Source organism: Fistularia commersonii, chromosome 8 (assembly GCF_037954325.1).
Source record: "Fistularia commersonii isolate RoL2024-O1a breed Wild chromosome 8, RoL_Fcom_v1.0, whole genome shotgun sequence".
NCBI lineage: Eukaryota > Metazoa > Chordata > Actinopteri > Syngnathiformes > Fistulariidae > Fistularia > Fistularia commersonii.
This window is the reverse complement of record NC_141291.1, coordinates 8,435,239-8,461,862: the sequence shown is the minus strand read 5'-3', so window position 1 is coordinate 8,461,862 and position 26,624 is coordinate 8,435,239. Positions and strand designations below refer to the sequence as shown.

Sequence of the window (26,624 nt, the reverse complement as noted above, 5' to 3'; positions counted from 1 at the left end):
AAACATCGTGATTCACGTGGATGTGATAAAAATCTGGTGCAGATGACTTACACCTGCTAAAAGAGTACTTTTTGTCCCGGTTCGATTGGATGGGATATGCAGCCGCTAGCAGTCAAAGGCTCTGACACATGAGAAAGACCTCCTGTATTCACTTGTGCTTCATGCAGGTTTTCATGTTTTCAAAAGAGATTTGTATCCCCTGTAGATATGTCCTCATCAGACTTGCAAAACAGGTCATATGTATGATCCCCCTGTCTTGATAGTTTGTCGCTCATAACGTTTTGACCACAAACCTAACATTGTATAGGTCCCCTTTTTGACAACAAATTAGGCCAGACCTTTTTAAGGCATGGACTCCATCAGACCTCTAAAAGCTTATTGTGTTGTCTGGCACCACGATGTTAGCCCCGCTCCAGGGATCAGACTTGTTCGCTCCACACATCCATCTAAAGCAAGACTCCTCAGGATCCGTAGAGTCAAAACATTGAACACGTTGCTGTGCTTGTTAAACTATTCAGAGGGTGTATCCTCTGCTCAAAGAGGACACGGCCATTTGGGAAACCTTGTCCTCTGATGGATTTAGTTGTTCGTTTAATAATCTTAGTTGGTTTTTGTCAAAGTAGCGTGCACATGAATAGTACTTCACAAGTTTTCCCAGCAGAGCAACATCAGAAACAGCATCACACTGCCTTTTTTTTTAAGCTTGGGTTCTCCATTATTGCAGTCTGCTATCCTTGCCGTCCACATGATGTAAAATAAAGTTTGATTCATGGGACCAGGCCGCCACCATCTTTAATCGTCCTAAGGTCTGCCTCCAATGCTATGTGTCCATTTCTCTTTGTGCTGGCCAGAAGTCTGCAGGCACACCTGATGGGTTTGTGTTACACTTTCCCCGCTTACAACCAGAATTAACTTTATAACCTGTTTGCGCAACAACACCTCCTTGGTTAGATCAAACAAAGGATGTCAGCCATCGCTCTTTGTCAGCATAAATCAACCTTTGGCACCAGTTCAGCAGCCTTCCTAGAACCACTTTAGGTAGGTGCGGACTATAGCAAAACTAGGAACACCAGACAGAAGCTGTGGTTTTGGAGATGCTCTGATGGAATCATGTAGCCTTCCCTCCGGCTCTTGTCAGTGTCACAAACATCCTTGTGTTTCCCTTTTCTTCCGGTTCCCAACGGTTCTACTTTGAGAACAAAGGGTTCGCTTGGTGCTTAATGTATTCTACCCACTGACAGGTGCCATTGTAACCAGATAATCCATGTTATTCACTTCACCTGTCATTGTTCATAATGGTATGGGTGATAAGTGTAAGCCCTTCCTGGTACACTTTATATTTTACTGATTTCTTGCCAGACCACTCACTACGGACAGGAATATGTGAGCTGTTCCAATCATAGCAGTCATGGATACTATAAACCTTGAATGCGTCACGAGTGATCGTATGGCAATGAGTTCTGTTTGGGATGACAGCAGCACACACAGAAGAAGCTGAGAACATTGTACTTCAACCTTCCTCTCTTACAATTTTGCCTGACAGAGCAGGGGGTTGAACCAGCAACCTTTCAGTGACACTGTGCACACAAAATTGTGTGCAAGGGGACCCAGAGTTGACAGATGGGAAAAATTCTTGTTTCTGTCTTCTACCCTTTTCTTGTCCAGCCAACAGAAAACTGCAAAAATAACGAAAGTGTAGATGCTGTGGAAACTTGTGAAAAGGTAAAAGATTGACAATCATTCATTGAGATGAAGTAAAAAATGTGAAAATGTGAATGACTTGTCACAATTCCCTTCCATACTCTTGATAACATCGCAGCAGAGTAATTTTTGTGTCACATTTGAAGGGAAAAGCAGTCCTTGTAATAACCAAATAGTTTATTGTAAGTCCACAGTTGTGGACTTACTGTCTACAAACCATTACCAAATAGCAGAAGTCCATTCCTTTAGGTTCTTTGACTTGTCTTGACTGGGCATGTTAGACTTCCTCTTGATCTGTGTCAGTCTCAGACTTACTCTTGTGGTGAGTTTTGTTCTATCATGATTGTTTTTTTTTTTTTTTCATTATTACCACAAATGCTTGTTTCGGCGAATATGAATTAGGGTCTGTGAGTGACAGACAGATCCTCCCATAAAGCTATTTGCAGCTTTTTGTGGCCAGAATAATAGACAGGGTTTAAATGCACATCCACATTCCGCATTTTGCTAATTTGTCAATTTGTCAGACCTGAATGATGTGTATATATCTATTTCCACATTCTCTGATCATGCTTAAGATATATTCTTTGCACTGTTCTGTAATTGCAATCTACTCTCTCTCTCTCTCTCTCCATATATATATATATTTCCATGACAAATTAGAAGGACGACTGTGCAATCTCATTAATCCACATCTGTCACCACCAATACCCTGTGTGTGTATGTGTGTGTGCGCATGCATGCTAACAGATCTGTGGCTAAAGGGCAGATTAGGGCTTCACCCGGCTGTGAAACCACCGCCCAGAACCGTCGTCCCCCCCCCATCCAGGCCAGAATGCCTCAGTGTACGCCTTGTCAGGAATCTGTTTTTCTGCCATTTTTGTCTCCTTTCAAGCACATAAATGCACAGATAAGAATCTTACAGCTTTTCTCGAATCCCTAGTGTATCTTTAACCTCGGGTCAAGTGAAACCTAGAATGGGTCCCTTCAGTCAGACCTTCCTGAATATGCATTAGTCTGCAATTGTTTTCATAATCTCGCACAGCCAAATTGTTTTACACAAGTATGAGTTATTATCATCGAGACGACTGAAAAGCTGCCCCAGAAGATGAAGAATCAGTGCGACTTTTTAAACAATATAGACGATTGTTGGTCATGGAATGAAGTATGGTTTTCTAATCAACGGCATCTATGTTTAACTATGTCTCAAAGTCTGTTGCTGTCGCCAGACTTTCTCCCCTCATTCCAGTTTACTTTGCTCCTCCTCAGTGATGGGCTGAACAAGCCTCCAGCGAAAGATAAATTTCACCTGTCATCTGCCTTTTTCTTTCTGGCTTGGCTCTGTTTTCCTTATTTAGTCCACGTTAAAGTTGCAGGGCCCGTGTTATTTTTCTGACATTGTTAAGATGTCCTCAGTCAGTGGATGCAACAAACCGTACCCAAATTTCAATTGTCATCTAAATCGTCCGCTTTCAAACATTCCTACGGGGGTTGGTGAAAAGTGGAAGTGGTGAAACAATGGAGAAACTTAAATATGAAAGCTCTCTTACTTTCTGATGTGAGAGCACATTCAGCAGGTTCCTTTGTCTTAGCTGATGACCGGCTGCTCCTGCATCTTGCAGCCACCCCCCTTTTTTTCAGACAGAGGGAGAAAGAGAGACAGACAGACAGACTTGTATTTTAGGATCATATTTTATTCTTTAGAGGGATTGACAAGAGAAGGTTCTACTGGCATCCACTTTGGAAGAAGTGATCTCGGGACTGAGCTCCACTCATTCCCGGTCCTCTGGACTCTAATGCCAGAGCCATCCATCCATCCATCCATCCATGAGCACAGGACTCAAGATAAGCATGTCATGGGATGGGAGCTAGAAGCATTCAGAATGGGGCGGTTAGATAGCCTGTAGAACTCGGTTATGGAGATGGAATTTTTGCTGTTATCAGTGTTTATAATGACAGGTTATTGCATAACTTAAGTGATATTCATAGATGTTCTTTTTTGTTTCTGTAATCATTTTTATGTATTATGTTATCCATTTCGTGATTATGAAATGGTATTGTCATTTTAACTTATTTGGGTATTCTTTAGAATACTTGTATTTCTTTAGTATTTAATACGTATTCATTTTTAAAAATTTTACTCTCTACATTAACCAGATTGATTTTGCATTGATGGTCAAGTGATATTATTCGGTATTCTTTCATGGATGAATCGGTTGCCTCAATGACATTTTTGTGATCCTGTTGAAACTATCAGTTTTTGTGAAGCAGCAAATATCTTCTCTGCCCTCTCCTTTCGAAATCCCCCCTCATTTCTTCAAACGTCTCATAGCCGACTGCTTCTGAGGACAGTCTGCTCTCGACCCAAATTTGCTTGTCATGATAGCAATGAGCAAATTTTTCCAACTTAAAAATGGCATCCCAAACTGTGCAGAGGACAAGGATTTTTGTTATAATGTCGTAGGTCCCTCCTCTCTGCTCATTATGTAATTCAAATTACACATACAAAGATGCTCTTGAATGAGCGACCAAGTCTGCATCTGCCCTACCTTGGCAGAACTCATTACTGGGGTCATTTAGATATTATGCTGAGAGCAATAGGCACTTGGAAGAGCCCAAATTGCCCTCCAAGGCAAATAGAGATCCATCTACTCTGCCGCACTGAAATTCAGCATTAGTCAAATAGAAGATATATTGCCAATGGCAAATGGATAAGATAGCAGCTTTACTTTTAATGAACAACCTCCAACTTCTCTCGTAAATATCTGTCAATGTGTGTTGAATCAAGTCCCGATTTAGACCTTTGTTGCTTAAGGTAAGATTTGACCCCAGGGGTGTTTTGTTTAGATCAGCCTGACCCCAGACTTTGTTTTTAGATATTCTAAGCCTCTTGATTGCTGTTAGGCAGCGTCTCTTGTATTCACGATATTCCCTTAATACTGTTTGGTTTTAACTTGGTGAAAGCATTGTTGCCATCTGTTGAGAAATAAAACAGATTTTATTTTTTAGGGGGGCTAGTTGGTTACAAACCATCTATTGTCCAACTGGGTCTGCTGTTTGCTTTTGTTCATGCAGCCCATCAGGGTAATGCTGAGATAATTTAGGGATTGGAGTGAATGTGTGAAAAGGACTAAAGACTGTTAAGGCAACACCGGTTCACTGCCTGACCCCTCTGGCGGCCTTGAGTTTACAGCTTACTGGTTCATTCTTGCATCATTGTCTTGCAATCCTCTCATACTCCCTGTCCTCAGTAACCAGTTTTAAAGGTAAACACAGAGGCGAGACGTCAGTGAATAATTAATGGCTATGGTGATGGCGGCAGCTGTTTGCAGTGGAGGACAGTGCGACTACTAAATACTCTGCCGGAGATCAGCGATAGCTTTGAGAGGTCCGTATGCTACATGCATTCAAGTACGATGCACAATGTGACATCCCTTTCCCCACACATTTGTTTATATTTGGTTTTATGGTATGTTCACCATTAAATGATGGTGACCGACGTTTATCCGGGGAAGCCGAAAACATTTCCCAATAGCAAAACAAGTAAGTACTTTAATTTTTTTCTGTTTCACAATTTCAACCTGAAAGATTCAAGATTCAAAGATTCGAGGTGTTTATTGTCACATGGACAGTGTAGAAACGTGTTTCCCTGTACAGTGAAATTCCTATTTTGCTGTCTGCAGTGCATTTAGATAAAAGTAATTTCGCACCACAAGTTTTTCCTACCCAAGAATTCATGTATGTTTATGTTACGCTAAAAACCCCAACTACTAGTGAAAAGCACAGGGTTTAGAGAGTTTAAATTCGGTATTGGCTGTACAAAGGGGTGGGATACTGGGTTTGAATTGTTTGATCGGAAAGAGGCACAGCTACACTTTCAGTTACATAAAACGCTCTTTGAGGCTAATCTGTCAGGGTCCTGTTGTCCCTTTGGAGGAATAGGTCAGATGGGATGGCATTGAAACCAGCCATCAACAAATATTGCCCTTTATCTGTTCTCACCATACACCCATTGAAGTCCATCTATCATTGAAAGCACTCCCATCTGTTGGTGGCTCTGCAATATTGGCTCCGGATGAATCACTGTCCCACATCCAATTACCTCTCAGCTCAATGCCACGCTGTATTTACAGTGGAGCGGGTGTAGTTTTGTTATAAGACAACAGCGCATTTTATCAATTCACCAGCTTTGTGAAATTTATTCTGTAGCAATAAAAGAATTTCGATTTTTTTTTTTTTTCTAAAATGAATTTACCCAACTGCGGATCAAAGTTTTCAAATTTTGTTCAACAGATGACCAGTTCAGCCACACACTGTGTCAGAAATAGTCTTAAGTGGCAGCAGATCCTCTTGAGGATACACACAAATACATGTTTGTTGTTTTTCTGTTGGGCACTTCAGGCACTTAGCCCCTAGTTTCAGGCCACGCTGATTTGTTGACTTCCATGTTTCTTGTGTTGATTCCTTTTTGTTCGGAGCGTCTCTGTGCACAGGATGTGGGAATAATCAAGTGAGCTTTGGAATGCCCTGTTTCTGTGAGACCATCTCCATTTTGGGCATGTTTATGGAGAACTTAAAATCTAGGTATAAAAACAGGATTTCAGGAAATGTGCTCCAAAGTACCGTAGTAACACCACTTTTCAGTGTGTGTTCTCCTGGCATGCTAAAAGTTCCTGGTGTCTCTTAACGTACGTGTTTACCACGTGTTCTACAAAGCACCTTGTATCACTTTTAAGCTGGCGATATGACGCCTACCAAGACAAGAATTTTAACTGTCTGAGCTGAAGAGAGATGATAACGAATAATACCCCCAGGATTGCCAAGGGGTTTACAACCACTTTTGCTCTCCGTCTTCACAACTTGAACTCTCCTTGCTTGACTCATTGGAGCCGTCTTTTGCCATGTACTGCTGTCCTCTGAAGCAAAAACATTTTAATCTGTCCAGAAACTGAATCTTTGTTACCAGAGTAGGGTGATTTGAGTGATGACTGGCGCCAAGTGTATTTCCTGATTAACTCGCTGCCTATTTTTGTATCTCCTTGCTATTTTTAAACTATTTTAAAGAAATAGCAAATCAGTTATTCCGAGGAAACAATCAAACAAGCCAAAATATGTACGACTAAAATATTTTTTCGGACCAAAAAAATATTTGGCAAACTTTTTTTGGTTTAATTATTAAATTTGTTCATTATATTGGCATGTTTTCCATGCTCACATTGTGAATCAAAGATGTGAATTTTAGTGCATGACCACATGGTGTTGGTGCAATTGAAAACTCATTTATCATATATGTACAACTTAATACACCAGAGTGCATTGTTTTTAGTCTCTAGTTATTTTCTATAACTGACATAAATTGCTGTAGTTTCTGCTTGTCTTTCCTTTTGGTTACACGGTTGAACTCCTCCGTCACTAGCTGGAGTGATTGAGTGACGCGTTCTGCAACAATGCATTGATTCAGTAATGCAAAACTCATTATACACAGTAGTAATGCAGTTACTTACGGTAGCACATTTTATGTTATCCTTGTTTAGAAGCCACACCCATGAACTTTTCCGGATGTGAAAATTGCACTATAATATTGATATGGGTTGCTCTGGAATTATTACATCCCAAGTCTACAATAAACTAATTGCGGCCTGTAATGATTTAAATTGTAATTCAAAATGGTTATTGAAAATAGATCTGGTATAATCATCAGTGCAACGTACTTTGTTCTTGATCAATAATGAATTTTGCCTTCATCGTTATTGTCATTTACTCTCAGGAAGTATCGTACATTTCCTTCCCCTTCCCTCTGTATATCACATACACTGTTTGTGTTCTTTGAATTGCTTCAACGCATTTGTTCACTTTACAGAACAGAGACGACAGTAAAATAAAGGAAAATACTGTATATTTGAAAAATGTTTCCCTGCAACTCTGAAATGAATTGTTGCTTTATCTTCTGAAAGAAGCACCAAGGGCTTATTTATTGTTGAAAAAGAACATTTTAAGAGGTTTCGTTTAAAAAGAAGTTTATGGTTTTGTTTTTGGACGGGCCTCCTTTATTCCCACTTGAACAGATGTTTCAAATGTTGTGATGCACTTTTTAACAATGATGCACAGTCTCGGTGTGTTCATTGGTCAGTGAGCAAACACAAAAACGGGCAGTGTGCTGCATGTGCGTGTGTCACGTCGCTACTTTTCGGGCTCCTAATAGACATGCTGATGGGTGGATGTTTGTGTGTATGAGGGGGGTCAACAGACAACACAGCAGGGGTCTTTGGAGATAATAAAGCAGAAGTCACGCACGTATGTGTCATGCCCATGTCAGCGATGAATAACCAATGGAGCAGTGCAGGTTCTGCAGAAAAAGAGATGGCAACAATTCATTTGTACCCTGAAAGCGTGTCTGTGCAACAGTGCTGCCAAACTAAGTAGGCCCCCCAAGCACTGCTTTTTATGTGCAGTGCAGTAGGAAGTCTCCCTTTTTCAGTCTTATGCTTGGGTAGGTGGGAGAGTGTAGATATATTTTTGGCCTCGACAGTTAACCCTTCCGTGAACCATTTCTCCTGGAAATGTCTTTTTAGTTGAACTTGCAATGTCACGAGGGGCAGACCGGCCGAATTTGAAGACTGATTTAGTAAGTGTTGATTGGGCATTGTTTATGGTGAAAGGTCACTTATTGTCACTGATGTAACCGTAGGAATTTACAATATGGCTCTTTGTGTTTATTCTCCCCGGCCTCTTCTTCCACCAATCAGGTTTCTAATAATATTTCCTCCGTCAGCGTTGTGCGTGAGAGTCCGCAAACTTTGCAAAACACTATTGGCTGCTGTACTCATAAAGAAAATATAGATATTTTTAGCTCAGAGATTCTCCTGTGGGCATTATGTTGTAAATACTTTTAAAAGATACTTAGTCGATATCGCACAATACCGTCGACATGATCAGTGGCATTTTAAGCAAGTTGGTTTGAAATTGCCATCTTGTGAATGTCTGAAACCTTTGAGAAGAAGAGAGGACTTTGGTGCGCACTTTGTAATTACCTCAGCACAACTATGTTTGCATTGCAGCACTTGACATCCACGGAAATGCAGGCATTCCTGGAATCTTGTAGTTTTAACCACCCAACACACACACGCACACACACTTACACACACTTGAACTTAATCATTTGACACTCCTGTCAGTAAGGCCCACACAGACTGCATACTCAGCCAATACTGAAGCATTTGTTGCATATACATCTTGTTTCACTTCCATAATCAGGCTAAAATCTAGTCTCCTGTTAAATATTAGCCTGATCTTATTATCTGTGTTTTAATTAAACCAAGCCTTGTTCTTTGGGGAACTGCAACACGGATGGTAATAATGTGAAGAAAGTTGAAAAAAATTAGAATGCCCTCACTGCTTAGGGACATTTCTTGAAAATAATACTTCCTATTAAGTGCAGGTAGACAAATGAGGACTTTTAGACATCAACAGTCTGTTTTTGCTACTTTGGGATTTACAACTTGTTGGGGACCAGTTCTAAATCAGTCAACGTTTAAGGAGGACAGAGTGGATTGTGTCATGACAAAACACTTGCTAGCAAAGCTAGAAAAGGCCCTATCTCAGTCTGGAGTGAAGTGTGATGACGATCATGTATATCATGTTCCTCCGTATGTATTTTTAGCTTTGCTAGGAGATCACAGCTTTGTGGCAAATGATATTTAGAAGCGCTTGTTTCATAAAGGCTCGAGGAGGATCGTGGTGTAGTTCCCTTTGGGCCCGGGCCCAGTGTAGTGCTTTTTCCGGGCATTGAACCTAACTGAAGTAAATATTAAAAGTGGTTGTTGACAACTCGGTGACAGGCTCCTGTTGCCACATATTAAATAGTGTTTGGATGAAAATCCCAAGGATATATTTTGTTATCTAATAAAGATAAAGGCGTGCTGAGGTTTGTAGTTTTCCTGTGGTCTGTAAAGTTACATTTTTACAAAACAAATTTATAACCGACATGAAAATGAAGTACCGGGCAGAAATAGGGCACCTTTGTGATGACCGTGTACGTGGACATTTATCTCTGAGAAGACAATGATCCTGATTTAAATTTGCTTTACATATTTACATCTTTTGTCATTAAAGCGTCAGGAGGGGAATGTCTGCATTTTCTGGCAGTGGGTTCTTCATTTGATGAAATTCAGATCCCCTAACTGAGGATCTGGTGTGTGTGTGTGTGTGTGTGTGTGTGTGTGTGTGTGTGTGTGGGGACTGGGGTTTCTGTGTTGTTGAATCCCTTGTACTTTTGGAATTACCCACTCTGTCCTCAAGCTTTATTCAAAAAGAGAGCTGCAGCCACAGACGACAAAATAGAAAATGAAACTGCGGTTATAACAGAAGGTGCAGGATGAGATCTTAGACGGCCCACAAAATCCAATGACGGGACATAGTGTTGCACGATTGCCTAACATTTGGATAATCTTAATTAACAACAGCACTAAAAACACAATGCAGATATAACCATATCTTACAAGGTACTGAAATTAAAAAAAAAAAGTCAATGGATTCATCTTGACTTCTTTGAACAGATTCAGACTAAAACTGAAAAGATCTATCAGAAATCATACCTTTACAGCTTTAAAAGATTTTTATCAGTTCACTAAGTCTGAAGTCCAAATATCAGTCGCTTTACTATTTGGTGTGTTGGAACATTTCCGTAAAAGAGTATCTCTGGATGAGGCAGCAGAGACAAGGACACAGCAGGTGTTAAAAGTACAAAGCAGTGTACAAAGCTGTATGACACGACTGAGGCCCTGTCAGTCCATCGCCACCGCCATGGCTACATAATGTTTTCATTCATTGCGGGCTGTTCTAGGGTGGTGCTTATTTGGCGACCTCTCAAGTGAACATGCAATTTCTGTCGAAGCTTTACCCACTACATACCATAAATTCGGCGTGTACCCAAACATTGGAATCTTCACAATTCTTTGTTGTGGCGCGTTTTTTTTTGTTGTGGTCCATTCTGCTCCTCGGCTTGATGTGAAATAATGTCAACGCATGAGTCTCCACCCGAGATGGACTATTAAGAAAGGCCTGATTAGACGACAAGAGGGCTGCTTGTTTTTGCCCCACCTTATTTGTGCTCTTCGTGCCCTTTCTATAAAAACAATATTTGTAACAAGTCGAAGATGGTCTTGTCCAAGAACAATGAGGCCACGGAGAGTCTTCTCTCCCTGTCATGTCGAAATGATGTGTAGGGATTCCTTCCGGAGGAATGTAAAGACATATCTCAGTAAACACACTTGCAAGAGAGCGAATACAGAGACGGGTTGCAGGAAAACGATAGAAACCGAGCCACATGATCCTGTGAGGGAGGCCTTAACCTGGACACACAATGAGTCAATTGTACAAAGTGTGCCTGTGTTCAAGACACACAAACCCTAAGCAACGCTTATACTGTACAGTGGACTCAACGCAGAGCATGAGTTAAATTTTTTGAAATATTCCTGTAGTAGAAGGTATTAACCAGGAAGAAGTGACTGGCCGCATATTGTGAGAAACTAATATTCCACTGCGGATATTTATGAGTTGCTTTTCAAATTGTCTAAGCAAACGTTATCATGCTTTGTAGAATGACGCCGTGTTTGATTTTGCTTGTGACAGCCTATTTTTGTTTGCTTCAAGACAGTATTAAAATAGGAGTTGAAGCTCATTAGCACCATCCACTGTTTTCAAACTGTGATTATCTCATTAACACAATCATCTTTTTCTGAGTATTATTTGATTTTTTTTTTTCAACTTATGGTGTTTTTCATGTCATTTCTCATGTCAGTTATTTTTTGATTATGGTACATCGTCCCCGGCTCACCTATGGTTTGCGATCAGAGCCTGAAGATCCCCAGCAGCAAGGATTTTTTTTTTTTAGTTGGACAGACACCAAGCTGGCATGCAGGCCACACATACCGGATCCTGCCCATCCAGGAAAGAACCAAATGTCCTCTGTGGACTATAAACAATAGGGCTTCTGGTTTTGTGTTATGTTTTTGGGAACAGAAAGGAAAAAAAAACTTCAGTTCAGTGGGGGGCAAAAAGGGGGCTTTTAAATAATTTCTGGCCACCTCATTTACTTCTTCTTTCTTACTGTTTGAGAGAATATTCAAAAGATGTCATGCTATTAGTTCTATCGAAGAGCACAGGTTGAATTGAGAAAAGTATGGTTCCAAGGATTTCCAATTGTCCGCCTATCAATAAACTTGAAAACAAGTTATTTAGGCATTATCTTAATTCATGATTTTGTCAATGTTTCACTGCAACCAGATTCACATAATACCAAGATGCAGCCACCAAATTGTGACTGCCTGTACCTGTATAAATCTCCAAACAAATTCTGGAAACATTGATGTACCTGTTGTCACTACATTAATCAATGAAACGCTTTCTTGTCCTGCACTGTATCTGGTCACGTCTTCGAATGCTCTTTGCAAAGTCCCATCCGGAACAAAATAAAGTAGACTTAAAGCTATTCATGGATCAAGTTCCGGTTTTATGAGAAAATTGAGCAAAATGTTTATAAATGTGATTGCAAAACCAGTGAACCCTCACAGAATCACTGTGGCAGAATGAACAATCTCAACTGTAGCTTTAAGCATGAAAAATAGTATCATGTGTTCCTCCACAAAACACTAACTCTGACGGTTGTACTCTGTGTTTTATGCACTGACCCTTCAAGTGGAATAGTGCTACAATAAGTTTATTGATCACATAACATACATTTTGAATGAGAAAATGCCAAATTGTCTCTGAATGAGTGATTCTGTCTTGCAACTAAAAGTAGAACTGTAGAAAAGAGTGCTTTTTGTTTGGTTCTACCATTATTGCAAAGTATTTTGCATCATAGTCTATCTTAGCATAGCGCCTTGTATCCAGGTCTCCCATGTTGTGAATTTTCACTGTATTTACATGTGTCACGTTGTTGCACACGCACTGAGATTCGTATCAAATGGTGTGAGCGGGTGAGATGCATCACACTACTGTGCATTCTCCAGCTGTCACACACTTCGGCAGCAGACGGAACACTGTGCCCTGGTGTCGATATATGGTTTCATTTCCTTCTTCCCTAATCTAAAAGTATGCTGTCACTAACACTTTATCGATTGTTTGATACAACTGGAGGATATGCTTCATGAAATCTGAAGCGGAAGTGTACTGGAGGTGGACGAAAGAGCTTTAAACAGATCGAGTTCAAAGTTTTCAGGCCGGCTGCTACTTTGAATGTAGTTTGGATTGCAAATGTGCAGCGGGTCATGGCGCTAACTCTTTCTGTGAGTTTGTGTTAATCAAGCTGAGGACATGGTGTCCCTGAACTTGTGGGGGTAGGCAGAGCTTTTCTATTACCAACGGTTTTAGTAACCAAAGCAGTGATTAGCCCCCCAATACAGCAACACTGGAAGGATTATTTGTCTATTTATAAGATGCTGGCTGGAAATCGCGTTACTGCATCGAGCAAACGCCATTCTTATTTACATAGAAAAGGAGCTGCAACCGCTATACACCTGTATTCTGCCAATAATTTTTTTTTTAGATTTTTACCGAGTTATTCAGGTCTCACTTTTTTATTCAGCGATTGGGTAGACTAATAAAAAGAAACATCACTAACTCAGCTAAACTGAGTCTCAGAAGGTAGTGTTTTTTTAACAATCCTATTTTTGTACAAATATGTTTATTGTAGTAGCAAACACTCTACCATAATTACACTATGTCTGATGGGCGTAGTCTCAGTTGCACATGTGTTACGCTCTTTAGCTGTTTGTACTTGAGCGCAGGATCCTCTTGACCACACAATGCCATTGCCACCTGTTCACTCTCAATCTTCATCCTGTAGCCCTATGGAGTCTACAACAGATACCACTGTGGTTTAGACTTCCAATTTATTCCAAACCATTTAACACTAATGTACAGCTTTTTATACTGAATGTTTCAGCCTTAGCATTTGGCAGACGTTGGACCCGGTCTACTACAACATAGAAATGTGTGGTATCCCAGTAACAGAGGAATTCTCTATTGTTATTTTGAGTGTTTTTTTTTTAATCCCGATGACTAAGACTCTTGGCTTCTGGCAGTTAACTAAAAGATCCACCCGACTCCTGTCTAAAAACTACTTTTTAAGGTCTTCACTGGGTTTCCTGAAAAGAGAGATGCCTTTTTTTCTGTATCACTAGTGCAGTGGAGTACCACCTCTGGTTTGGAGCCAAAACTCCAAACGCCAATCTTGTGAGACTGCAATCATCAGCCCACAAGTACACTTCATTTCACACAGATACTGTGCACGTCCATGTTCACTGGACAAAAATGCAATTCATTCCATTCCAAAAGAACTGTCCAACTGGCTCATCTTCACTGAGAAAAGTTTGCTGTGCAGCAAAGCCCATCCCAGTGACTTAGGATGTTACGAGGAATAAGAGTGCAAATGGTCACCACGGACAGTGGTCCGCAGGTGCAACCTTTGTATGGTTTTGCAAATAGTTGTATGGCACCCTCCTGTCAGCATGTTCACCCTCATGAAATGATCGCACTCTGAATATACCTCTACTTGGGGTGCTGGGGTCCAAAGTACTGCCACCAAAGTATGTGCAAATATTGATTAAACAAAGGTGGTAGCTGCCAACTTGTCACTTTTTTTTTTTCAAAGTTAGCATTATCCATTTTCTAACCAATTTGTGACATTACAAAACTACCACTCTTGCTTTTCAATCTAAGGATGAGTGTTAACCTAAGTGTAGTTTCTTTTCATCCCGTGTGGGAGCAGTTGTTAAGGTCTGAGATCTTCTGAATATTCGAGTATAAGTTATAGGGTTGTTTTTTTAATTCTCCCCCAGATTCTATTAGGTGTCTATTCAATATACAAATATGGCATATATTTAATGTTGTTTGTCATATCACTAATCATAGTAAACCTATCCTTAAAAGCATATGTAATTTTAGTTTTAAATCAAGCAGCTGCCAGTGGTTTAGCAACACAAAGCACTGAACCATGGATCACAAATTCAAGATCATGAAGTACTGAACAAAACATCATACTGTAGTTCGCACAAATATCTATTGGATGTCAGCACTGCTGAGATGAACTTCTACAAAACTGGTTTGACGTCGGACTTCATTTGCTCTCTGTACTGATCGCAGTCAGTGGAACTGGTGTTGACTGATGAGGATTAGTCATGTTGTCACACAGCTAACCACAACCATCACTTTATGTGTGGCCTTTGTTAGTCTTGATGATTGGAGTTGAATAAAGGCAGTCATGGTGGAAAGTGACACTTAAATGAAACCTGTGCAGTCACATATGCCATTAAAACATAATATATAACAAGATAAAGTGAACTGAATTGTCACTGGATACAAATACACTTACATCCATTCATTCATTTGATATATTTCCACAAGATTTTTTGTTTTTGATAAAGGTAAATAGAAAAGGCTATGCTGTCTCAAATTAAACAGTCGTAACCCAGCATAAATTGGTTTGTTAATTCTCTGTGGTTTCTTCATTATCTATTATTTACACTGCACACATATATGTTTATATCTAAGCTGCTCTTAGAGGCAGGATGAATGGGAAGCAGTGGGTGGAGGCTGTGGAAGTTGAATGTAGATAAATGGTTGCGTGTTGATGGATGGATGGATCATTGAATTATTTGTGTGATATGTTTTTAATGCTACCATTAAGAGCACTGTACTCTTCATCCTGATGTGATAGTTGCCATGCTCACTCTGCAATTTGAAGAAACCTCACATGAGCGGCCTTCCTGGTTTGATCGATCATATCCTGTGGCGTGCGAAAACATCATGATTTAAAACAAAGACTGCTAAACATACTTGTACACTAGTTTTGACAGTGTGAAATAAGTTGTTGGTTTGGCTGCGTTTATTGTAACTGGATCGCCACAAAAATGGAACCCTTGTTGGTAAATTACAGATCAACATGAAGAACAACAAAAAATCTGAAATGGTGTTTTCTCGCTCTAACGAACTGTCAGCTGTGAGTGTGTAATATGAATAAGCAGGCGAGCTGTGATATCTCGTAACTACAGCGTCTCTGTCTGCTTGCAAAAGCAGCCCAGTGGTTCAAGATGCATGTGAAGCCTCCCCTCAGCAAAATAATGGAATATCAAGTCCGATTCTTTTTCCAATATGAAGTACTTGTGTTTCGGCTGATTCTACACATTGCAAATAGGTTTATATGTTGTTAATTACCCAGATAACCAAAATACTTTGCACCTAGCTGACTAGATAAAGAGAGACTGTGATTTATTTATTTATTTTTTAATAAGAAAGGACACCCCAGTTTTTTATCTGTTTGCAATTTACCCTTCAACCGTGAGTCAATTTGGCTCTCATTTCTTCTCTCTTTTCTCAAAACCAGTCGATCTTTGCCATATCCCTCCTTCAAACACTCATCCCTCCATTTCTAGTGCCTTTCCCCTTCTCTGCAGTGCCCTTTGGAACAAGGGCAGACAATGGAGGAATCCCCCTGGCATGCACTGCAAAGGGGGGGGGGGGTGAGAGCGACAGGGCTGCATTGGTCTGACTGCTTGGCCTTTGTCCGTTGGCCTAAGAAAATGGAGGGAACCCATGGAGTGGAACACAGGACAGGGGACAGGGAGGAGGGGAGGAGTACCAGTTAAGGTGCCATTCACGTGGGGACATTTTATAAACTTAAGGCATCAAAGAGTATAGAGGGGAGACAGAATTTAGACCCGGCATTCTGGTAACACCAACCCATGTGCCGCTCCATTAGCACTGGCCATTAACAATATCAGCAATACATGCAGTCTCACCGGTGCTTGTTTTTCACTATTCGCAATAATTCTAGAGATCGTACACTTCGGCGGTCCCTCATGCAGTGTTTACGCAACAGCGATGTTTTCAGCTATCTATAGAAACGGAGGATACAATAACGAGACTTGCAGCTCGAGTGACCGACCAAGTTATTCAGTCAACCACATCCTCCTAAGCGTTTTATTTCCAGGACACTGAGAGAGAGTGCGGGAGAGAACGGACGAGCTCAAAAGCATGCGCGCTCCCCTCCCCTTGCTTTGAGCCCCTCACCCCAGTATTGTTGCCAGCGCTGTGTGTAGTCAGTGTGCACCATGAGGGAGTGGACATTGGAAGAGTGGGGACACAAGGACTGGGCCAATGAGGCAGGGTTGGCACAAGACTGTGTGGCCTGGGAATGTGTGAATAGGAATTCCTCTTCTAGAGAGAGGAAATGAAGCTTTTCGAGTAAATCTGAAAACTGAGGGATACGGTCTAGAGGTGAAGAGGCAGCAGTTGTATGCGATTTGACATCCGGCATGTCCACATAAATTAGGATTTAAATGCAGTGACATTAATTCATCTTTTTTAACCTGAACTCCGGTTGATGGTAGAGGAAGGTAGGTGCGTATGTGCGTGCGCCTAGGGTTTAGTGGAGATCGTTCTGTCTGTAGTCAGATGGCATAATTGGTGGGAAACTGTAAGCTAAATGGATTCACTTGACTGGAACACTGCAGCCTCTGTGAACAGAAGGCCTTGGCTCGCTGCACCGCTTTCGGTGGAACATTACATGCACAGACCACATACAGTACTCAGGCCTGGACAAAATTTGCACCTTGAATATCTGATGTCACATTGGAATTAGTTTGTCTGGTATGAAGTCCACAATCATTATTGTACCCTTCTGTAAATTTGTAATATTTTTCACTGCACATAAACATTCCCATAAACACTCAAATCAAACTCCGCTTATACACACGAAACACAACTATGCACATTGGCATGCAGTCCTTCCCGCCAACACACACATGCTGAGCCCCACAGTTCCTGGCAACTCTTGCAAAGTAAAACAAAGAATTCGTAAACACTGCTCTGTGCTGTTTTAAAGACCTACAGTACAGGATCTCCTTTGCATTAGATGTCATGATTGCACAGAAACACAAGACGAGGCAAAGAGTTTCCCTCAAAATGCATGTAAACACACGTTTCCTTTTTATCACAGGTTAACGAATGACCAGACTTTGTTCCCTGTTAAACAACTGAACCAAGGTTGAATATCCCAGCCTGGAGATATATTTCATAGCAGCTTGTTGGTGACATTGCAGATGCTCCACAGACCCATCCTCCCTTTGCTGAAATGTTATAATTATCCAAAAGAATCCGTGCAGCTGGGTCCGCTCACCTGAGCATCTTATCCTGCCTACTTGTAATTTATCTGCTATTCTTTTTGTATGGAATCCAGCAGTGCAAATGAAGATAGCAGGCGCCGTATTCATTTCTTACCACCCACAGTTGTTTTCCACCTTATATTTCACATGTACATATGAAATCAACACATTCATTTCAGCTTTTCAGACAACTGGAATCAAGAAGTAACCATCAATTATTGTTTCCGATCGTATAAAGAATTAATTTTGTAAAATTTCTCATGTAACATGTCAAAGCCTAGTGCTCTATTGCTCAAGGTTCAAGTATTTGGTATGAGACCCCACATTGCCCTCTGCTGACATGACTATTATGTACCAAGAGCTGCCACTGTTTTTCATGAAACCACGTTGTATCAACCCCTTCATACCCACTTATCCTGCCTTAGACCAATACCATTATTTGAAAAATATCCCATTTGAAATGGATATAGGGAACGCTTTACACACTTCCTCTTAAAATTGGGGCACTTCAACAGTTACACACAGAAAATGCGGTCAGAATAAGGCTTCTTGAGTAACAGGGCAGACCGGAGATACTCTTATGAGATTGACATTAATCACGTATACAATAAAGCGATGGTGACAATACCCTACATCTTGCCACTCCATTGTGAGTCAAATTGACCTACTGACCTGTATACCACTGCTAATTCTACATTGTTTAATTCTGAAGTGCATCCATTAACATAAAAAAAACAGCGGCAGTGCATCAGAATCATAGCAGCGGAACTGTAGCTATTACCATTACCGATGGGTACTTTTACTCATGCGTTATAACTTTCTAAAAGTAAATGGGTGCTTTGAGGTATTGCTGGAAAAACAGATTTAGTCCTTAATACTTTTTCCTGTTCTGTTTTGTGGAGTAAGGGCTGTTTTGAGAAGTCTGAATCATTATATTTGCTTTCTAAAAGCACAAACATGCCTGTTTATGGGCAGCTACTTAGGAGTGAATGGCTATCTTTGTGCGTGTTCATAAGTACTGACATTATTGCATTACAGTCCAGCTTTTCCTGTAATCACTGATAGGGCTCTGGATGTGGAGAAGAATCCACTGATGTGAATGCTTTTGCTAAAATTGGTTTAGCATGCGGGGAAGAATTGCTGATTGTGTGAAAGCAGTAACTTACTTTGGTTTAAGAGTATACTCTGTCACAATGTGAATTTTCAAACTTGATCAACTTTTTTTTAGAGAATTTAAACCATTTTCCACCGTTGCAGAATGAATAGTCAGGTGTTTATGTCTCACAGAAACCATAAAGCATGTGTCAAACTCAAGGGCCGTGGGCCAAATGTGGCCTGCCACATCATTTTGTGTGGCCCATGAGGGCATCTTAAAAGGTCCGATTGTCTTAAAATAAATAAGTCAAACGCGCGCAATGACCATGAACTACATTTCCCACAATTCATGCCAATCATGTTACCTGCAAAATGACAGCATCCCGCCATTAGATCGCAGTGTATCCACGTCAATGCGATTTTCAACAAGTGTAATTGAGAAATACAATGTCAAATACAATGAGAAATACAATGTCTAAATGTCCAGGAAGAAAAAAGTTGATACAGATGGAAGGCTGTTTCAAGAAAGATGGCAAGGTAACTACATGTTTGTGCGTCAAGGAAAAAAAATGGTATGTCTTTTGTGTTATTAAGCAGTGTCGGTTGTCAATGGGAACAATCTACGTCGGCATTATGACACCAAACACGGAGCTAAGTATGCCAAAGTTAGCCTTCCAGAAAAACAAAGAATTGTCCAAGAATTAAAAGCCAAACTACAATGGCAACAAAATGTGTTCACGAAAGCCGCATCCAAAAAACACTGCAGCAGCGAAAGCTAGCTTTGTACCAGTGCAGTTAGTTAAAATGTTTACTTTCTACATCTATGCAAATGCATATGTAACATTTTGGATTTGAAAGTCATAAATTCAGAGTTATTTAACATTAAGGAGTAGTTTAATTTATTTTACATCAAATTTGGTCACATTTAATTACATTTATACTGGTACCATTACATGTGTTTCTTTGAGGACAACCATTATGCTCCTGTGGTGAAAATGAGTTTGACACCTTTGCCGTAGAGGCTTTCCCTCTGTTCACCTGTTCTGCAGAGAAGGCCACTCCCTCCCTGAGAGCTGGTTCCTATCTGGGCAGGGTTCTTGTCACGTGGTCTGCTTAAGCTCCTGTTTCCTGTTCTTGTCATCCGATACTGGTCACCTGGTACTCAATAAGCCAATACCCCTTTGTCTCTGTTGTTTATCTGGTGCTTTATAACATCAGGTAGGGAAGCTGGTATCTACAAGGCCTTTCCTTGGAGTTTTTTTTCAATATTGGGAAAGTACAGTACTAACAAGCTCTGTCTTGCTCTGTCAGGGCCTATGTGGAGGAAAGTTTGGTGTTGTAACCACCTTATTCCCCATGTTAACACAATAAACATAACTAGTTAAGAGCAGGAAACATCTGTCATTAAGAAGCAAGGTGAAGCTGAGTCACAGGAATATTGCTTTTGGCAGCGTATTTGCAGAGCTATCGCTCAGCAAGTTGTGGATCTGTCTCTTTAACGTGTCTATCAGACAATATACAACTGACATTACGGCTAAAGGGATGTTTTCTATAATTACATTTTACCTCTTTCACTTCAGCAGTTTGGGAGATGGTTTGTAATGGTGAAACATTTCTGATTACTCTGGAAATTCCCTGAATTACTTGGCGCTCTATATCTATAACCCCCAGTGTGTATTTGCAAACTGGAGTGTTTTTTTGACAAACAACCCATGCTTTCAATCGATGTCCACCCATAGCTTTAATTTCAATTAAGTTTAAGGTTCTACTCTGCAGCTGTCTCTGCTTCCCATGTGCCGAAATTATCCCAAAATGAAGCGTTTTCTAAAGCTTCCTTCTCCTAAATGCAAGCCGGCAAGTTCCTCGGGTCTTGTTCTCCACTGAGTCTGAGAAGTAGCCCGGCCTTTCGAGAAGGGAAACACTGGGTCCTCTATGGATCGCAGAAGAGGGGACTGATTGAGGGGTTAGTAACTGCATAGTTTTGGCCTGATTTTCTCGCTGTCCCCTGCCAGCCTGTCTCGTCCGTCCGTCCATCTGAAGGGCAGATGACACACTGACTTACAGAAATATGTGGCGGGTCGGGGAATGTTTGTGAACACTGTCCTGTCCCGCAGCCAGGCTCTTGTGAAAGCAATTGGCATGGCCAGAGCCGCCGCGCTCCTCTCGGCCCCCCCATCGAAAGCCACTTTGTTTGACTGGCGTTGCCATGGCGAAGAGCAGGAATATGAACATGGAATGTGTTTTTGGCAACAGCCACCCACTCTAAATATATAGGAGTTTTTTGTGTGTATTGTACGCCGGCACTTAGGCTAGAGTGTCCTTAAGGGTTGTGAAACCAGTATGTATAGTTTGCTTCTTTTTGAAAGGTGTCGAGTGGGTTGAAGTTTTAGGGTTTATATATTTTAATTGATTCAAAAAGCCTACTGGTCCTGCCTTTGATTATTATGTTAAGGTTAAAGCTGTTTTCATTATGCATTTACGATGGTGGCAACATTTCCCAGCTTTAAATAGATTTGGACAATTTATTGTGCGGCCACAGCCCATATTTACCAAATTTTATGAAGATAAAAGTAGTAACATACGTGTATCAGATAATTCTCAAAGATAATTGTTTTTTTTTCATTCCTCATAGTACAACTCCCACACTTAACATCTGAGGGTGTCTGACAAGCATTTCAGAACTAAAGCAGCTCGTAAATCTGTGTATGTGAACATCATGCTGACGCAAATATTATTGCCAGACGTAAACAACATACCATTTCCTATTCTTGTTTTATTGTGTTTCTGGCTGAAAAATGCGATCTTGTAACCAATCACTGTCAACGCAGTGGCCAAAGCTATAGGCTCGTCCTTGAACCATAACATCGCTGAATATGGGGCCGAGTTGATCACACGGAGAGATAATGAGGGATAATGGTTGTTGATTGTGGATGAAAGATCTTTTGTTTTCTTGAGTCCCGCATTTTTGGTTGAAAAGAAAAATAAACCCCCCCAAAATGAACCTGTCATTTTCAATTTTTTTTTTTGTCTGTACAGCCTTTCTTCAGACTACTGAACCTACGAAAGCTTGGCTTGAGTGACAATGAAATCCAGAGACTTCCTCCCGAGGTGGCCAATTTCATGCAGTTGGTGGAGCTGGACATATCGAGAAATGGTACGTAGATGCCTGTGTATCTCATCTGTGAATATAAGAATACCACTGCTATGAGAACCCATGTAACAAGTATAGGCTGATCCTCATTTGCTAGACTATGGTCTTAATCCCAGCATAACAAACATGGATCAAAGCTTAGTGGCCAGGAAAAGCACCCGTGGGCATCCCAGCACACAAAACATACCTCTACAAACATCACCCTAACAAGGCTTACGATATCTTATTTTACATCTCATCAACTGCAAACACAGGTATTGTTGCCCCCTCTGTGTTTTGTTATACCAAATACCAGCAAGAGCCGATATGTTAGATCCGAGACATCTGTGGTGTTACAAGCAGTGTGCAGTGGCCTGTGAGAGCCATTCCATCTGTCCGCCTGTGTGCTCGGCCTCTCCTGCTGCAGAACAAAACCCAGCCAGATAAGTGTCATGGGCTTCTTAGCTCAGGGATTTCTTAATGCGCACTTGCAGGATCCAGTCGTAGAGGTTATTCCTTTGGTAAAAGCAACAGGCCACATTTTCCATCTTGCACTAGTTTAAACTAAATCCATACTTTTCATCATTTTTAACAAGGAAGCCCGGCATTTCGGTTCTGTCTTGCAGTTTGTGAATGTTGTTTGCGGAAAGCATTAACTTCAGCTAAGTTTTGCGCCCGAGACGGAACAGGGACAAAAACAAATATACAGTCCTGTAATTTAAGAAGCTCTTGTACCTTCCAGTTGTCGACTTTGATGTGTCTATTTATTTTGTGTTGTTCTTAAACAGTTTACCCTCTTTCTTTACCGCTGCCAGGGAGGTTTTATGATTGGCTTGGTTTGCTTTTTCGGTCTGTTATTAGGATGACACCAGGCAGATTTTCTATATAAAAATAAATGGGAAAAAGAATAAGGCGCCTGTAATTACAACTCGTATTTGTTATTTTCCACTGGAAATTTTACACGGCGTTAAAAGAATACAATGTGGAACTATTTGTGAAAATTTTGTGAGAATAGTTCCTTTAATATAAAATTGACCTGGTCATTTCTGTGTATTTGACAGATCCAACTGATCCATACCATTAGCAGTAGAGTGCTTCAGCCACATATGCAGCAGATAGACCCGGTTGTTTTTAGATGAGCAAGTCACAATAGATTAGCGATTTAGATATGTACGTGATAGTCGTACACTGTGACAATAGCCCAACTTTTCACAGATTTCACCATGCCCTTATAAAGATGCTCCCACCACGGAGGGCCAATCATACATGGGACCAAACATGCAACGGCAACGCTACCCCAGTTAGATCACATCTACAGGAAATTAGTTTTCCAAAACAGACTTGTGACGTTTAACCCATCAGCCTTCTGATGTGGAGCTGACCGCTTCATCCTGTCAAGACCTTCCTTTTACTGGAACCTCTCCTCGCAGCCGTGTCCTTGCTGAACTTTCTGGCCCCCCAATCCATCTCATCCTATTTTTTTTACCCATTATGAGAGATGATAGTATATTTATAATAAATTCCATATAGCCCTCCTTAGATGGGTTCTGTAGAAGGGGCTGTTTCATTTTTCCTTTTATTGAGCGCAGATTCATTCCCTTCCTCATCTGGTTGTGCTTAAGAGCAACCAAAAATTATTTGCTCTGCAGACTGTGGCCCCTCTACATCTCAGCTCCACATCTGTATCCATGGTTCTGAGACCTGATTTAACCACCTCCTTTTCTCCTGCAGACATTCCAGAGATCCCTGAGAGCATTAAGTTTTGCAGGGCCTTGGAGATCGCTGATTTCAGTGGAAACCCCCTCTCCAGGTAAGTGGAGCAGAACAGCCCATCACTTTATTAATCATCACTGAAAAATATATTGCTCCTGCCCACATGACACGAAGGGTGACTTTAACTGTAGTGCTTCTGTGACTATATTAAAGCATGCTTCTTTGCTGCACATATTTCGCATTCATCTTTTAAATGTAGTGAATACCGTGCTCAAGAGACTGAATGCACCCTTGTATACCTGTGGTTACACCTGCACTGTAAACTGGATTGTATTTGCGAAACAAGAATTCTTCAGTTTTTTTACACTGTTTTTTGACACTGAGTACTGATGATTCCTGGTTGAATAGGATATTTAGAAGATGTGATTCTTGTTTTAATTCTAATAATGATGAGGTTTTTTTCCCCGTCAAAGGCCTGTACAAACAATAAGAAACCAAGAGTAAGACACAGTTAAATGAAAACATAATTCATTAATTTATTGATGTACTTGACCAAAGCCTCTGTGCTGATTTGCAGAGCGCGCTGGTCATTTATGTGATTCACTGTGTCCCAGGAATTGTATCGCAGATGCATAAAGAGAAGTGATCCTTTATTTTCCTCCTTTCTTTCTCCCTCAGATTGCCGGATGGTTTCACCCAACTGAGAGCGCTCGCTCACTTGGCACTCAACGAAGTATCATTGCAGATACTGCCCAATGACATTGGAAAGTAAGTCCACAAAAATATGGCTTTTTATTAGATGTTTGAAATTTTCATGGTTCTTATATCATTTCCTGTGTCATAGTGCCACAGCCTGTCACTGGACAAGTCTTGAGTGTGTACTGCAGTTTTTAATCAAGCCATCACACTGCCGGTGTGAAAGCTCTCAGCTCGTTTACATTCATGAAACAGAGCAGGTTTTTAAAAAGTTATTCTGTTGCCCAGTGGGCTCTTAAAGCAGCCAAGTTCTGGGCTCTGGGCCACTGCTGTGCTCAGACAGATGGAAGAGCCCCCTTCACCATGCCAGGAAAACCAGATGAACAGACACACCATCTGACTAACCAACCTGCCTCTCCTGTCACCTCTTTTCTTCCCCGTCCTCTTCATCTCGCCCACCAACTGCCACCCCCCCCCCCCTTTTTTTTTTTTTTTTTTTTAGTCTGGCAAACCTTGTGACTTTGGAGCTCAGAGAGAACCTTCTGAAGTCTCTGCCCACGTAAGTGACATTTTCATCCAGTTCCGAAAGTTCAGTCCGTCATCGAATTCCCTCCCTCTATCAAGAATTATTAGTATCAGTGCGCAACAGTGATTCCACAACACTTTGAGAATTCGCATTCACATTTATGTTTATCAACATTAGAGTACTCGTGCGTACTTGCCATCTTACAAATACATGGCACTATTTTTAAACGTGGATGAGTACTGTTAATTTGAAATGTGTCCATGCGTTTGTCAGTACTTAGGACCAATTGATAGATTAGAATCATACGCAAAAGGTAATGTCTGAATTTCTTAGCAGACACGTGTTGCTCTTCATGTGCTATTTTCTGTGTATTCAGGTCACTCTCTTTCCTGGTGAAACTGGAACAGCTGGACCTCGGCAGCAATGAACTGGAACTGTTGGTATGTTTTCTTTCGGGATTTCAGAGAGGGTAACAAAATGCCTGGTTTGACCTCGTCTAGTACCGTTCTGAATTTGCATTTGAGCAGTTGGTTTATCAGTTCCGTGTACTTCAGCTTAGGCCATTCGTTGAGAAAGACTACGAGCCAGAATTTTGTTTAAACTCCAACCATCTTACCAAAGAGCCCGCATAAGTTCAAACTCGGTGAAATGTGCAATAGGTTTTCTTCTTAGACAGAAGAATTCCCTCCATGATAATTACCTATAATAATCCAAACCACTTGTGTACCTAACCAAACGTAGTTGAACCTGTCTGTTAAACCTTAGGCCCCATGTGCTGTGTGTCTCAAAGCTATTGTCTGATTTAGTCTGGGAACGCCCATCATTCTCAATAGGGCAGGGTAAACAATGCCTCCTAACATGACTAGGGTGGAGGCTGAGCAAACAGTTGACATCATGATGAAACATGGCTCGCCTGTCTGTCATAAGCCAGAGCTTTCTTGATATTCTTCCGAACATCATTTGTCCCCTCCGAGCATAAGGTTGGCTATTCTGAGCTCGGTCGGCCTCTAAAAAAAATTCCATTTCAATGCGAGCTATGATTTATCTGGTGTCATTCAGAGGGGAGAGGACCTCATGCATCCAATAATTTATCCCTGAATCCAAACCGAAGTGGTCTTGTGAACACCTCTTAGATTAGACTTGGAGCGCATTTAATGACATTTCAATTTGCCATAGCAGACGCATCCCTTTCAATACAAAATCCCCTCCAACTTACAATGATTATTTGACCGGAGTCGAGCAACAAAGATTCTTTGTCGACTCGCTTAATATAGTTTTCGTTTGAAGCATACGAGAACATGTATGTCCGCGCGGATATTCTTTAACTAGTTTATCAGAGTTACTGACTTATTTGCCCCTATTCGGTCACGTATGGAAACAAGACCATGTGTTTTGGGCACATGATTCTTGTTTGCTGTAGCCTCAACCCCTCTTCCCTCTTTTTAAAATAGAGCAATTTTCAAATGGGCAGTTTTCTGTACACTCGTCTGTGTGGAGCACTGATCCATTTAATCATTCAGTTCAGATACAGGGGGCTGATGTTTTACACCACATGATTCTTATTTGCCAGCGCTTCAGTCGTGTGAAGCGTTTTCAGATA

At 40.9% G+C, this 26,624-nt stretch overlaps 1 protein-coding gene across 22 annotated transcripts in view; it reads left to right on the top strand.

The window, feature by feature from the left end:
• Positions 1–26,624, top strand: part of scrib (scribble planar cell polarity protein) — a 62,957-nt gene that overhangs the window by 4,065 nt on the left and 32,268 nt on the right. For all 22 annotated transcript variants that reach the window (XM_086150908.1, XM_086150912.1, XM_086150927.1 and 19 more), the window contains exons 2-6: positions 21,996–22,113; positions 23,821–23,899; positions 24,481–24,570; positions 25,001–25,057; positions 25,401–25,464. In XM_086150908.1, the coding sequence (XP_086007034.1) occupies positions 21,996–22,113; positions 23,821–23,899; positions 24,481–24,570; positions 25,001–25,057; positions 25,401–25,464 (408 nt within the window). The remainder of the gene's footprint in view (positions 1–21,995; positions 22,114–23,820; positions 23,900–24,480; positions 24,571–25,000; positions 25,058–25,400; positions 25,465–26,624) is intronic.